The sequence below is a fragment of the Cherax quadricarinatus genome, chromosome 10 (genome assembly GCF_038502225.1).
Source record: "Cherax quadricarinatus isolate ZL_2023a chromosome 10, ASM3850222v1, whole genome shotgun sequence".
NCBI lineage: Eukaryota > Metazoa > Arthropoda > Malacostraca > Decapoda > Parastacidae > Cherax > Cherax quadricarinatus.
This window is the reverse complement of record NC_091301.1, coordinates 47,807,530-47,822,042: the sequence shown is the minus strand read 5'-3', so window position 1 is coordinate 47,822,042 and position 14,513 is coordinate 47,807,530. Positions and strand designations below refer to the sequence as shown.

Sequence of the window (14,513 nt, the reverse complement as noted above, 5' to 3'; positions counted from 1 at the left end):
CATCGAATACCGGGGGTCCACTGTATATATATATATATATATATATATAAACAGTGGACCCCCGGTTAACGATATTTTTTCACTCCAGAAGTATGTTCAGGTGCCAGTACTGACCGAATTTGTTCCCATAAGAAATATTGTGAAGTAGATTAGTCCATTTCAGACCCCCAAACATACACATACAAACGCACTTACTTAAATACACTTACATAATTGGTCGCATTCGGAGGTAATCGTTATGCGGGGGTCCACTGTATATATAATATATATATATATATAGTTGTAGCTACAGTTAGAGTAAGAGGTAGATGGGAAAAGAGGAAGGTGGCAACAACAAGTAAGAGGGAGGTGAAAGTGTATAAACTAAGGGAGGAGGAAGTTCGGGCGAGATATAAGCGACTATTGGCAGAAAGGTGGGCTAGTGCAAAGATGAGTAGTGGGGGGGTTGAAGAGGGTTGGAATAGTTTTAAAAATGCAGTATTAGAATGTGGGGCAGAAGTTTGTGGTTATAGGAGGGTGGGGGCAGGAGGAAAGAGGAGTGATTGGTGGAATGATGAAGTAAAGGGTGTGATAAAAGAGAAAAAGGTAGCTTACGAGAGGTTTTTACAAAGCAGAAGTGTTATAAGAAGAGCAGAGTATATGGAGAGTAAAAGAAAGGTGAAGAGAGTGGTGAGAGAGTGCAAAAGGAGAGCAGATGAAAGAGTGGGAGAGGCACTGTCAAGAAATTTTAATGAAAATAAGAAAAAATTTTGGAGTGAGTTAAACAAGTTAAGAAAGCCTAGGGAAAGTATGGATTTGTCAGTTAAAAACAGAGTAGGGGAGTTAGTAGATGGGGAGAGGGAGGTATTAGGTAGATGGCGAGAATATTTTGAGGAACTTTTAAATGTTGAGGAAGAAAGGGAGGCGGTAATTTCATGCACTGGCCAGGGAGGTATACCATCTTTTAGGAGTGATTCAAAACTCCCCACGCATTCACTCAACATTTCCCAGAATCTCTCTCTCTCCTCTACACTTCTCTCTTCTCCAGGTGCATATACGCTTACTATAACCCACTTTTCACATCCAATCTTTATTTTACTCCACATAATCCTTGAATTTATGCATTTGTAGTCCCTCTTTTCCTGCCATAGCTTATCCTTCAACATTATTGCTACTCCTTCTTTAGCTCTAACTCTATTTGAAACCCCTGACCTAATCCCATTTATTCCTCTCCATTGAAACTCTCCCACCCCCTTCAGCTTTGTTTCACTTAAAGCCAGGACATCCAGTTTCTTCTCATTCATAACATCCACAATCATCTCTTTCCTATCATTTGCACAACATCCACGCACATTCAGACTTCCCACTTTGACAATTTTCTTCTTCTTATTCTTTTTAGTAATCTTTACAGGAAAAGGGGTTACTAGCCCATTGTTCCCGGCATTTTAGTTGACTTTTACAACACGCATGGCTTACGGAGGAAAGATTCTTATTCCACTTCCCCATGGATATAAAAGGAAAAGTAATAAGACCAAGAACTATTAAGATAAAATCAAAGAAAACTCAGATGAGTGTGTATAAATAAACATGTACATGTATGTGTAGTGTAACCTAAGTGTAAGTAGAAGTAGCAAGACGTACCTGTAATCTTGCATATTTATGAGACAGACAAAAGACATAAATATACATATATATATATATATATATATATATATATATATATATATATATATATATCTTCTTCTTCTTTCAACACACCGGCCGTATCCCACCGAAGCGGGGTGGCCCAAAAGGAAAAACGAAAGTTTCTCCTTTTACATTTAGTAATATATACAGGAGAAGGGCTTACTAGCCCCTTGCTCCCGGCATTTTAGTCGCCTCTTACAACACGCATGGCTTACGGAGGAAGAATTCTGTTCCACTTCCTCATGGAGGGAAGAGGAAATAAACAAGAACAAGAACTAGAAAGAAAATAGAAGAAAACCCAAAGGGGTGTGTATATATATGCTTGTACATGTATGTGTAGTGTGACCTAAGTGTAAGTAGAAGTAGCAAGATGTACCTGAAACCTTGCATGTTTATGAGACAGAAAAATGGACACCAGCAATCCTACCATCATGTAAAACAATTACAGGCTTTCGTTGTACACTCACTTGGCAGGACAGTAGTACCTCCCTGGGTGGTTGCTGTTTACCAACCTACTACCTACTACTATATATATTATATATATATATATTATATACTATATATATATATATATATATAAATATATATATATATTCTTCTTTCTTCTTTCAACGTACCAGCCGTATCCCACTGAGGTGGGGTGGCCCAAAAGAAAAAACTGAAGTTTCTCCTTTTAAATTTAGTAATATATACAGAAGGGGTTACTAGCCCCTTGCTCCCGGCATTTTAGTCGCCTCTTACGACACGCATGGCTTACAGAGGAAGAATTCTGTTCCACTTCCCCATGGAGATAAGAGGAAATAAACAAGAACAAGAATTAGAAAGAAAATAGAAGAAAACCCAGTGGGGTGTGTATATATATGCTTGTACATGTATGTGTAGTGTGACCTAAGTGTAAGTAGAAGTAGCAAGACTTACCTGTAATCTTGCATATTTATGAGACAGACAAAAGACACCAGCAATCCTACCATCATGTAAAACGATTACAGGCTTTCGTTTTACACTCACTTGGCAGGACGGTAGTACCTCCCTGGGCGGTTGCTGTCTACCAACCTACTACCTACTACTACTATATATATTATATACTATATATATATATATATATATAAATATATATATATATTCTTCTTTCTTCTTTCAACGTACCAGCCGTATCCCACTGAGGTGGGGTGGCCCAAAAGAAAAAACTGAAGTTTCTCCTTTTAAATTTAGTAATATATACAGGAGAAGGGGTTACTAGCCCCTTGCTCCCGGCATTTTAGTCGCCTCTTACGACACGCATGGCTTACAGAGGAAGAATTCTGTTCCACTTCCCCATGGAGATAAGAGGAAATAAACAAGAACAAGAATTAGAAAGAAAATAGAAGAAAACCCAGTGGGGTGTGTATATATATGCTTGTACATGTATGTGTAGTGTGACCTAAGTGTAAGTAGAAGTAGCAAGACTTACCTGTAATCTTGCATATTTATGAGACAGACAAAAGACACCAGCAATCCTACCATCATGTAAAACGATTACAGGCTTTCGTTTTACACTCACTTGGCAGGACGGTAGTACCTCCCTGGGCGGTTGCTGTCTACCAACCTACTACCTACTACTACTATATATATTATATACTATATATATATATATATATATAATATATATATATATATATATATATATATATATATATTATACACATATATATTATATATACATATATATATAAATATATATTAAATATAAATATATATATAAATATATATATATATATATATATATATATATATATATATATATATATATATATATATATATATATTTTTTTTTTTTTTTCAACAAGTCGGCCGTCTCCCACCGAGGCAGGGTGACCCAAAAAAGAAAGAAAATCCCCAAAAAGAAAATACTTTCATCATCATTCAACACTTTCACCACACTCGCACATTATCACTGTTTTTGCAGAGGTGCTCAGAATACAACAGTCTAGAAGCATACACATAAAGATACACAACATATCCCTCCAAACTGCCAATATCCCAAACCCCTCCTTTAAAGTGCAGGCATTGTACTTCCCATTATATATATATATATATATATATATATATATATATATATATATATATATATATATATATATATATATATATATATATATATATATATATATATATATATATATATATATATATATATATATATATATACATACATACACCTACCATCCGACTTACGACCTGCTCAACATACATCCACTCGACTTACGACCATGCATCTGGCAGCTGGGCTGGGCCAGCTGATGCACACCACTGTACAATATTTGACAATACTCGCGGCGGCAATGCTTCATGCAGGCAGCATCAGTTTGAGTAACCCTGTCCTATCAGCAGCATCATACTGTATTAACTGTACTAACTGGACAGTAAATTTCACAATGGCCCCTAAAACGAAATCTGTGGCAAGAAAGGCTCTTACTCTCAAACTCTATTTGTTTTCACTGTTGCACATAAACTTGTCTGTATCTGTCTGCCTATATATCTGTGTATCTCTGTGTGTCTGTTTATCTGTCTACCTGTGTGTCTGTCTTTCTGTCTGTGTCTTTGTCTATCTGTGAGTGTCTTCCTGTCTACCTGTGTGTCTGTCTACTTGTGTGTATCTTTATGTCTACCTGTGTGTGTCTTTCTTTCTACCTGTGTGTGTCTGTCTGTCTACCTGTGTGTCTGTCTGTCTACCTGTGTGTCTGTCTGTCTACCTGTGTCTGTCTGTCTTTCTGTCTGCTTGTCTGTCTCAGAGCCACTCATTAAGGGTGTAATTGGTCTTGAAGATGCCATATTAATAATGATAATAACACAATAATAATCAATGAGGCGCATTAAATGTGTATAAAACGTTGATATAGACATTTTGCTTAATCCATCTATGATTTCTTTTTCAAAATTATATAATAAACATGCTACATAACATATAAACATATAAATTAACAAATATGAGATGTTTTTCTGGTTGGCTTGACAGAGTGAACACGAATCATTCGTGTCCGGGCTGGTAACAACAACAACGTTTGTTTACATAACTCGATGGTAAAAGTGCTGAATGATGACTAAAGATATTTCTATCTTTTTGAGTTTTTCTTTCTTTTTGGGTCATGCTGCCTCAGTAGGGAACAGCCGATGTCCTAAAAACACCAAGATGTAACATTATTGAAAGTGACTGGAAGAGAGAGTGCATGTCTTCAGCTGCTTGCTGCAGTGGGCGAGACCTTCAACTACTTTCACCAATTGAAGCAGCCTCTAGGGAAGCAAGTTCTTCTTACCTGTATGCTGACTTTTAATAGCACCTAGTCTTATACTACTTAAGTAAATGTCTAGTCAACACATTTTACAATAAGCAAGAGCATTATATTTTCTTATGGTGTAGTCATTCAAATTTGAAACACTCGGTTCATTTTGGAGGAGATATGATTAAATACACTAATCCAAGTTAATTATTTCAATGTTGTGTAGCTAAAACAATGAGAAACATATGTGCTCTAGCACTGTTTAAGCTGCAGAGTACTCTGCCAGGCTTCTTTCCTATCTAGGGATGTATGCTGGTTATACAATGTTCATTATGAACTGCTACAAATGAATGAAATATCAAGGACATTTCAAGGACTTTTTTTTTTTCAGAAGTTGAGGGACATTGTTTTCCAAGGACATTTAAAAGATGCAAGGCTACCTGGCAAGGAACAGACTGAGGAACCTTACTTTTTTTTTAGGCTGTTATGAAACAACTTGAAAACCTTTCTTAGTTTTCCATACATGATTTACAAATTTAAAAATTTACTTTATAAAGCTAAATAAATCAAAATCAAATGCTTGCTCAAGAAATAGTTTAATGAATGAAGAAATGTTAATTTACAGAGGATTTTTATTTACAGATGACAGAATAGAAAGCCAATCTAAATGCTTATCCTACTAAATCCAGCTATCCATGACAGCAGAATGTACTTTACAAATAGGCTTTCAAAAAGAATGGCAAGTGGATGAGCAATAATCAACTGCATCAAGGCTGCTCTAATTCCTACGGTAGCATTTTCCTAGATGACTGAGGCAAACTAGTTGATTACCCAAGGAATAACATGTCATAACCACCTTAAGTGTTAAGTGACTCTATTGAGGAATTGTTAACATAAAATGAAAATATGTAGGAAATAAATTTACAAGGAGACACCTAACTAGGATTGATTGATTTCATGTTTTGTCTAATATTATGAGCTACTAACAAAGTAGTTTGACATACTCTAAAACTATGTCATAACAATGAGTGAGCTAATGAACATACCTCTTCAGGAGATAAAGCCTGTGACTCCTCCAGAACAAGTCTGATATCCTTTTGGTGTGCAATATATGGAACTCTTATAACAGCAGTGAAGGCTGAGAGAAGACCCAACTCTGCTAAAACAGACCTTCGCTTTGTCGTACAAATGACTAGGAGTTTCCGGCCTGATGGCGGTGATGAGGACAGAAGAGAATACATAGCGTCAAGAACCAGGGATTGGTAGCGGGGACCAATGGGAGAGTAGCCCATCAAGTGCTCCAGATCATTCATGAAAATGCAGCTCAGTTCTGAGCGATAAGCGTCATCAAATATCTTATTAATACGGAAACACTTGGAAGATTCCATAAATCCAACCATTTCACGAGAATTAATAACTTTGATGAAGGGAAAATCAGAGTTCTTTGCTAAGTACGCTGCTAGTGCTGATGTTCCTGCTGTTGGTGCTCCCTCAAGCAATAAACAGAGACGACTGCTTGTTTCTGGGGAGCGTGCTTGCTTGACAAACATCAATCCCTTTTCAACCAACTCTCTAGTCGGTCCCCAGTTAATAATTCCTCTCTCGATAAACTTGGAGAGTGCTTCATCATTCATACCTAGTGATGGCTTTATATCATTTTCAAGAGAATAAATAAAATCACTTCTTGTTACCTTAAGCTTGTCAATTGCATCAGGATCAACTTCAATTTTATTTCCTAAGTGAATATATCTCTTCAGTGCAGATGAAGAAGCTGCTTTCACAAGGCCCTCAAGTTCAGCACCAGAAAAGTTCTTGGTAAGAGATGCAATTTCTTCAAGATCTACATCCTGGTCAAGTTTGTTATTCTCTTTCATTTTTGATGTTTTAATTTTGAGAATGTCAAAACGACCTTTTTCATCTGGAAGGCCAATCTCTACTTGAATTTCTAGTCTGCCGGGTCTAAGCAAAGCTTCATCCATCATATCTTTCCTGTTAGTCATGCCAATCACCAAGATATTGTTCAACTGTTCCACTCCATCAATCTTAGATAACAGCTGGTTAACAACTGTGTCATTCACACCAGTATTGCCAGCTACAGAACCTCTTTGTTTACAGATTGCATCTATCTCATCAAAAATGATAATGTGCAAACCAGAATTAGGACCCATCTTTTTTTCTTCTTCTTCCGCCTCAGCGAACAAGCGACGAATATTGGCCTCTGACTCTCCCACATACTTGTCTAATATCTCAGGACCATTAACAATTTTAGGTTCTCGAGCGTTGAGCATCTTTCCTATCTGACGGGCCATTAGTGTCTTACCAGTCCCTGGAAACAGATTCAAACAATGTAATTCAATAAAATAACTCAGTTATTTCTATAAAATAACAAATGATTCAAAAAAATTATCAGATAACTAGAATTACATAGGTAGTAGGTTGATAGACAGTAACCACCAAGGGACGTATTACAATCCAGCCATTTCAGTGTGAAATGGAAACCTGTAATTGTTTTATATGATGGCAGGATTACTGGTGACTTTTTTTTCTGTCTCATAAACATGTGGGGTAATGGGTATATCCTGCTACTTCTACTTACACTTAAGCCACAATACACATGCACATACATGCATATATATTTCTCACACACATCTGGGTTTTCTTCTATTTTCTAAATACTTCTTGTTCTTCATCATCTCCTCTTATTTCCATGGGGAAGTGGAAAAGGATTCTTCCTCTGTAAGCCATGAAGCAAGGGGCTAGTAATTCCTTCTCCTGTATAAATTACTAAATTTAAAAAGAAAAACTTTCTTTTTTTTTTTTTGTTTAGGTTACCCTGTCATGCTAGGATGCGGCCGGTTCAAAAAAAAAAAAAAATTATCAGATAGGATGTGTGCATGGTCTGCATATTGGAAAGAAATTACTTGCAATAATTTATGGGAATACTTAATTGTAATTATATGTATATTTTAATGAATATTTCATTAAAACATACAACAATGTTATAGAGGTTTTATTAACAAGTTTCATTATTTACAGATATGGTACACTGCTGAAATTGCAACACCTTGCATATTCTTAGGAAAGCCCTTTATTATGCAAAGCATTTCAGCAAAACTAAATTTAAACTCTATGAACTACTTAATATTAATACAAGCATGGAAAATTAGGTTCTGTTTAATAATTCAACATGCAAATTTTTAAAAATTTTCCAAACCCCAAAGTAAAAAAACGTCCAACCCGGCAAAAATTTTCCCCAACGGGTGAGCCCAAATTTCTTTCACAAGTGAAACCAAAAATTTTATCCATTTTACACTAATGAAAATAGTCTCTAAATAAATCTTTTTTTTGTGAAAATAAAAATTAAAAGTGGAAAGAAAAAAGAAATAAGGGGGCCGGGAAAAAAAATTTAATGACTAGGGGAAATTCTTTTTAAATTGGGAATTTTTTCTTTTTTTCGGGACCCTATTCAAATTGGCATTTTTTGAAATTTGTGAAAAATTTGGGCCCAAAATTGTTAAATTCTGACCACTGTACTGGATAGTTGAATTTCAAAAAATGGGTGGTTTTTTTTACCTGAAAAGGAGTTCTAGCGAAATTTCTTTTTTTTGTCTTTTTATTCAGTAAAATTTTAAAAAATGGGGCCAAATGTACCGCCCGCTTAAACTTTTCCAAAACCCTTTTTTGCGGGGAAAATTTCCCGAAATTTTTTTCTATCAAATTTCAAATTTTTGGGGTTTTTGATGGGGAAAAATTTTCTATTTTTTCAAAAGAGAAAAATTTTTTTTTTTTTTTTTAAATTTTGGCCCGCCCCCGGGAAAATGAGTTTGGAAACCGGGAAAACCTTAAAAAGGGTTAATAAAGGGGCCTTTTGGGAAGTGATTTTTTAAACTTTAAAATTTTTAATAATTGGACTGGGCCAGACCCCCAAACCCTTTCCCCAGGTATACTTTTTGTTTGTGAATATTTCCTCAAGACAGGGCAAGTTAGAAACTGATTTTAAAGTTATTGTTTTCCCAGATGGGTTTCCATTTTTTTTTACCATTAAATTTTGATATTATGAATAAGTTTAAAGAGGGTTTTTCTTTCAAAGATTTGTTGACCAGCACAAATAGTTTGTGTCCCAAATGCTCAAAGGGCCCGCAATGGCTTTTGTTTTTCCCTTCACACGCATTAAATTATGCCCAAAAACTATGGGCAAGTGGTCTTTCTCGGCACCCCGCCCCCCGTTTACTTTCTCCGTGCCCCACACTATTATGTCGGGAAACTTTCCAAAATTTCGTTTTTTTACAGTTTTTTCATTTTTTGCCTCAAATAATTATACCTGAAACCAAAAACTAAATATTACACAATGTTTTTCGTGTGCAGGTAAAATTTTAAAAACCAATTCCTATAAAGCCAATAGTATGAATTAAATCATCATTTTAAAAAAATTTTTTAATTTTATCACAAAAACCCTTTTAAAATTAATCCACCCAAAAATTTTTCCTCAAAATTATGAAACACTTTTAAAGCATATAAAAAAGTACCCCCCAAAAAAAAAATTATTTAATAAGATTTTTTTTACAAAGCAGTTAAAAGGTTTTTTAGGAAGAATTATTTTTTCCCCCAAAACACTGGGATTTTAAAAAAATATTCCTTCAATCCCTTTCCCTTTTATACATAGCAATTCAAAATTGGGGTTTAAAATTTTTTTAAGATGATAACAATAATTTTTCTATCTTCATTCATAAAAAATGGTGTGTTGCTTTGAAAAGGGAGCTTGCTTTTTGCCTCTCTATTTAATTTGCCTTGAAAAATGAAGGGTTTCTTGAGGCAAATTTTTAATAAAAATATTGTGGGAAAAAGGGGGTTTTTAAATTTTAAAAACGTTGAATGAACAAAAAAGAGAAAATAAATCCATTTATTTTACCTGAAAAGTAATCACTACCCCCGGGTTCAGTTTTTTTTTTTACATTGTCTGAACTTTTATCTTTTTTCTTCGTTTCCTTTTTAACTAGTTGGTTTTTATTGACAAATTAAACTCCCTTTCCCTTAAATAAAAGGGGAAATCGAAATTTCTTGTTTTAAACCCCTTTTTCCCGGGCCCAAGGCCCTCCCCAAAATGTTTCTCAGAAAAAAAAAAAATTTTTTTTCTTCAAAGGTGAAATTTTTCTATCTTGACACCAAAAGTATGAAATTGATGGAAAACTTACGGAATTATGATTTTAAAATTGTGGTCTAATGATGGTTACGGGGCCTTTTCCCCTTACGACCCTTTTTTTAAAACCCAATCTCCCAGTCGAAAAAAGGGTCATAAATTTTTGCTAGAACCCCCTTTTTTTCTATCAAAATGGAGTACAAGAAACCACCATTTACTGATTTAAACCCATCCCAAAAAGGGGCCAAAATAGCAATTTTCCAATTTCACAAAATTTAAAAAGATTTTAAATTTTCCCAAATGGGGGTTAGAAAACAAAAACTTTTCCCTTTTTCACAAAAATAAATTTTTTTTTTTTTGTCTGTCTTACCTTTTTTTATTTCGGTTTCCCTTAAATTTTTTATTCTCACAAAGATTTACTGTTATCAGAATACTGCATTAGTGTTGAAATGGTATAAATAATACGTCCCACGGGGGAAAGAATATTACCCTCACCAGTTGTTTTTTTGGAAGGTATGATTTTTTCCCCAAAACTTCCCCAAAAGATCAACATTTCTGCATTTGACCCTCAATTTCAAGCTATTTTTCATTGTGAAACCAATCAAAATCCTCTTTTTCCCCTGAAATAACCCATTCTAAAAAATGAGAAAAAAAATGAATAAAAACCATAAATAGCATACAAAAATAAAACAAAAGTTTTTTTTAAAAAGGGGAAAAAAAATAAATTTTTTCCATTATAATTGTGCTGCAGGTTTTTTTATACTGAACAATGCCCACATAGACCCATTCTTTCAGGGAGGCCTTCCACTGTCTCGCTAGTTTTGGGAAGGTGCTAGAATTTATGCATACTAGTATGGCACCAACCCTGGCATGAAAACCATACTTTAAAAGCCCCAAACCCCTAAAAAGGGTTTAAATCCCAAAGTTAGGGGGGATGATGGGGTCTTTTTCCTGAATTTATTCAATAAACACTCTGCCACCACCCCCACACATTTTTAAATTATTTTGGGGTAAGTAATAAGTGTACCCCTTTTATTTTTTCCCTTTTTATTGTTTTTAAATCCCTATTTCTTTAACAATTAAATTTTAGTTAAACTTGTTGTCTGGCATTTATTGCATATTTTATATGTGCTCTGATAAATAATACTTGGGGGCCTGTGTGGTCCCGGGGGGAGGGAAACATTACGCCTTCTCTGGTCAGGCACCAAAAAACGGAGAATCAGTTTGGCCCAAACCCCACTCCGTTTTTGTTTAAAATTTTTTGGCAGGGAATTATTCTTTCCCTTTCCGTTTATGATGGCATCTAAAAGTGGGAAACGATTAAATTCAGTAAAACAAAAATGTGATCTAAAAATTTTCGGGGCCCCAATGAAAGTACCCGGGGGTAGCAAAAATTGGCACCTGGCTTCCTGATTTCCCCCACAAATAAATACTACCCCTCTCTTCCAAAAGATACACACACTTTTTAAGGCAAATAATGAGGTACTGTATGTTATTTTAACCCCCTGGGCTGTTTTAAATATCGGGAGCCGGGGCCCACCTACACCTGACTTCCCCCCAAACAAATACAGTGGACCCCTTTCCCCCCGCTATTAATCCGTTTTCCGAGGCTCAACGTTGGGGGAAATTATCGTTAGCCCTTTATTTTCCCCAAAAAAAAATGGGAAAACAAATTAAACCTTCCTGACACCCCAAAGCATGGACAAAAAAATTTTTCCCCTGGGAAAAATTAATTTTAATAAAAAACTAAAAAGACATACGGTTCTGACCTTTTTTTAAAATCTGGGGATGGGTTAAGGGATGGGAGGAGGGGGACTTGGATGGGGTTAATGTTTTTGGAAAAGGGAAACCCTTCCATTAGGACTTGGGGGGCAAAATCCTTTTCTAGGGTTACTTCCCCTTTTTCTTTTTAAACCCCTTTTACTGTTTGCAACCCCCAATCCCGGGGGTTTCCCTTGTCCAAAAAATTTAAAAAAAAAATTATTTTTTTTATGAAATGATAAGAAAACTTTTTCCGATTGTAAATAAACCAAAAAAAAGAAATTTTATGGAAAAAGAGGAATTATGTTTCCGGGTTAGCACCCGGGCTGTTTACAAATGGTTTATTTCCCCCCCTTTTAGCCCTATTTTTCTAATTCCATTTTCCAGTCGCCCCCAAAATCAAACTATTTCTTTTGAACTCCCTTTTTTTATCGATTGAGACAAGAAACTGCCCCTTTCTGATTTAACAACCTAATAAGTGGTTTTAAAATTTGGGGCCATTTTAAAAACTAAAAAATATGACAATTTAAAAAAAAGGTCCCGAATAACAATGCAGACATTCCCGGTTTTAAAATAACATTTTTTTGGGTTTATCAGTCATGTCCCCCAAACCCCCAAAAATTTCCCTTTCCCCTTTTTATTTTTTTAATTTTATTCAAACAAAAAAAAACAAGATTTAAAATTTTTCAGACTAATGCAATACTGTAAAATTTTTTAAATAACATCAAAACCCTTTTATTCTTTTTAATTTGAATGGGTAGTTGGGCATTTTTTTTGGGCAATGACATCATTTTTTATTTTTAACATTGGTAAAAAAAAAATTTCCCTACTTTGGGGCTCCATTTCTAGGTTCTTTTGAGTAAAAAAATAAAAAACCCTTTTTATAATATGTTTTCCTTCTATCAAAAGACCAAGAAAAAGAGAATACAACAATAAAAACTTTTAAAAAATAGACCACAAAATCGGGATTTTAATTAAAAAAGTCGGGTTTTTTTTTTCGTATGATTTTTTTTATATGGGGAACCATTTCAGACCCCTTTTCCTCAATGTGGGGCCCACCAGCTTTCTCCCTTGATTTGAAGCTTTTAAAAATTTTGAGTATACCCCCAAAAACGGACCCCGAAGAACTTAAGAACATTAAAAAGGGGGATCCCCCGGGGGCCTGTTCCCCTACTAAGGGAGGTCCTTTAAATTTATCCCCCTAACAAAAAATTTCTTAACCCCCTTTTAATGCCACCCCGATATAAGCCCCCTTATTATGGGGAAATCCCCCTCAAAAACCCAACCCCCCCCACTCCTTTTTCCAACCCCAGATTTGAAACTACCCCCAAAAACCCAGCCTCAATAACCCAACAAGACGTATAACGGCCGCGACAGCCGAGGTTAATTAAAAGGGCCAACTTCAGAGCCCGGGCCCCCTGTCGCACAAAAATACCCGTCCATAGAGGCCTGTACCCCTTTTATTTTGACATTCCCGAAGTGGTTCACCCCAAAATTTTTTATTGTAATAGTCACCAGCACGGTTTTCAATAGCTGTGTGGGGGTGATTTTCATCCCATGGTTGGCTTCCCCGGGCCCCTTTGAAAATTTCCTTAATCTTTTAAAACCTTCTTCAATTTTCTATCCTCCCCCCGCAGTTTCCCCAGGTCGGCCCCTTTTGGGGGAAAAGATCTAGCAGCTCATCAGTGGTTAGTTCTTCAATTTCCTTCCAAACCCTTTTACATCCTCCCCACAACCCCCCCCCCAAAGGGGGCCCCCCGCCACCCCCGGGTTCCCCAACCGGGATAGGGTTCCCCGGGGGTTGGGCCCCAAACCCTAAAAATCCCTTTTGTCCTTCTGGGCCCAGTTTCTTCCATGGGGTTAAATCCCCTTTGTCACTTTCTCCCAACCCCACCCATAATGTTTACACAATTGAGGGTGCTAAAGTTTCTCCAAAACTCTCAAAAAAAATCCCAAATTTAGTTTCTGATGTCACTACCAAAATATTTTTAAAAAATAGCTTTGTGTACAATTTTTTAAATTAAAATAGCCGTGGTCCATGGGTTTCAGGGAGGAGTTATAGGAAAACAAAATTTAAACCCTTTCAGGGTCCGGCCCCGTAGATCTCCTTTCGCCAGGGTCCCAAACCAGATCTTTAAAAAAATTTTCACCCCAAAATTTAAAAGAGAAAAGGGTGGTGGCCACATCTAAGAAAAATGGGGCTGGGGGGGTCAGTGTCACACCATAGAAAAAAACTGGGCACCCACATGGGTGGGAATGGGGCAAAGTAACTTTTTTCAAGGGGCCCCGGGGAAGGAAACCTCCTCTCACTTCCCGGGGGGAAAAAACTCTCCTCTTTCCCCAACTTACAGTTCTAAGACTGATGGGGTGGAGCTTTTAAAACAAATTTTAATGGGTTTTAACCCTATGGTACCATTGTGCCATATGGTACAATGGGGACCATAAGATACAATGGTGCCATTCATAAATGGAAAATATGGTACAATGGTACCCTATAGTACATTAAATTATATAGTACCATATGATTTTAGTACCATATAGTACATTGTACCATATAGACATTTTTACCACATAGTACCCTTGTACCATATGGTACAGGGAAAAAAGGGGGGCCCCAATGGAAAAAGTCTGTCTGGCATTTTTTGGGTTTTTCCTAGGTTCTCCCAAAAAATGTTCTAAGTATGATATTTTTT

At 36.0% G+C, this 14,513-nt stretch overlaps 1 protein-coding gene across 6 annotated transcripts in view; it reads right to left on the bottom strand.

Annotated features, from left to right (window-relative positions):
• LOC128688066 (vesicle-fusing ATPase 1-like) overlaps positions 1-14,513 on the bottom strand; it is a 273,716-nt gene that overhangs the window by 81,585 nt on the left and 177,618 nt on the right. For all 6 annotated transcript variants that reach the window (XM_053775780.2, XM_070083811.1, XM_070083813.1 and 3 more), the window contains one exon: positions 5,969-7,248. In XM_053775780.2, the coding sequence (XP_053631755.2) occupies positions 5,969-7,248 (1,280 nt within the window). The remainder of the gene's footprint in view (positions 1-5,968; positions 7,249-14,513) is intronic.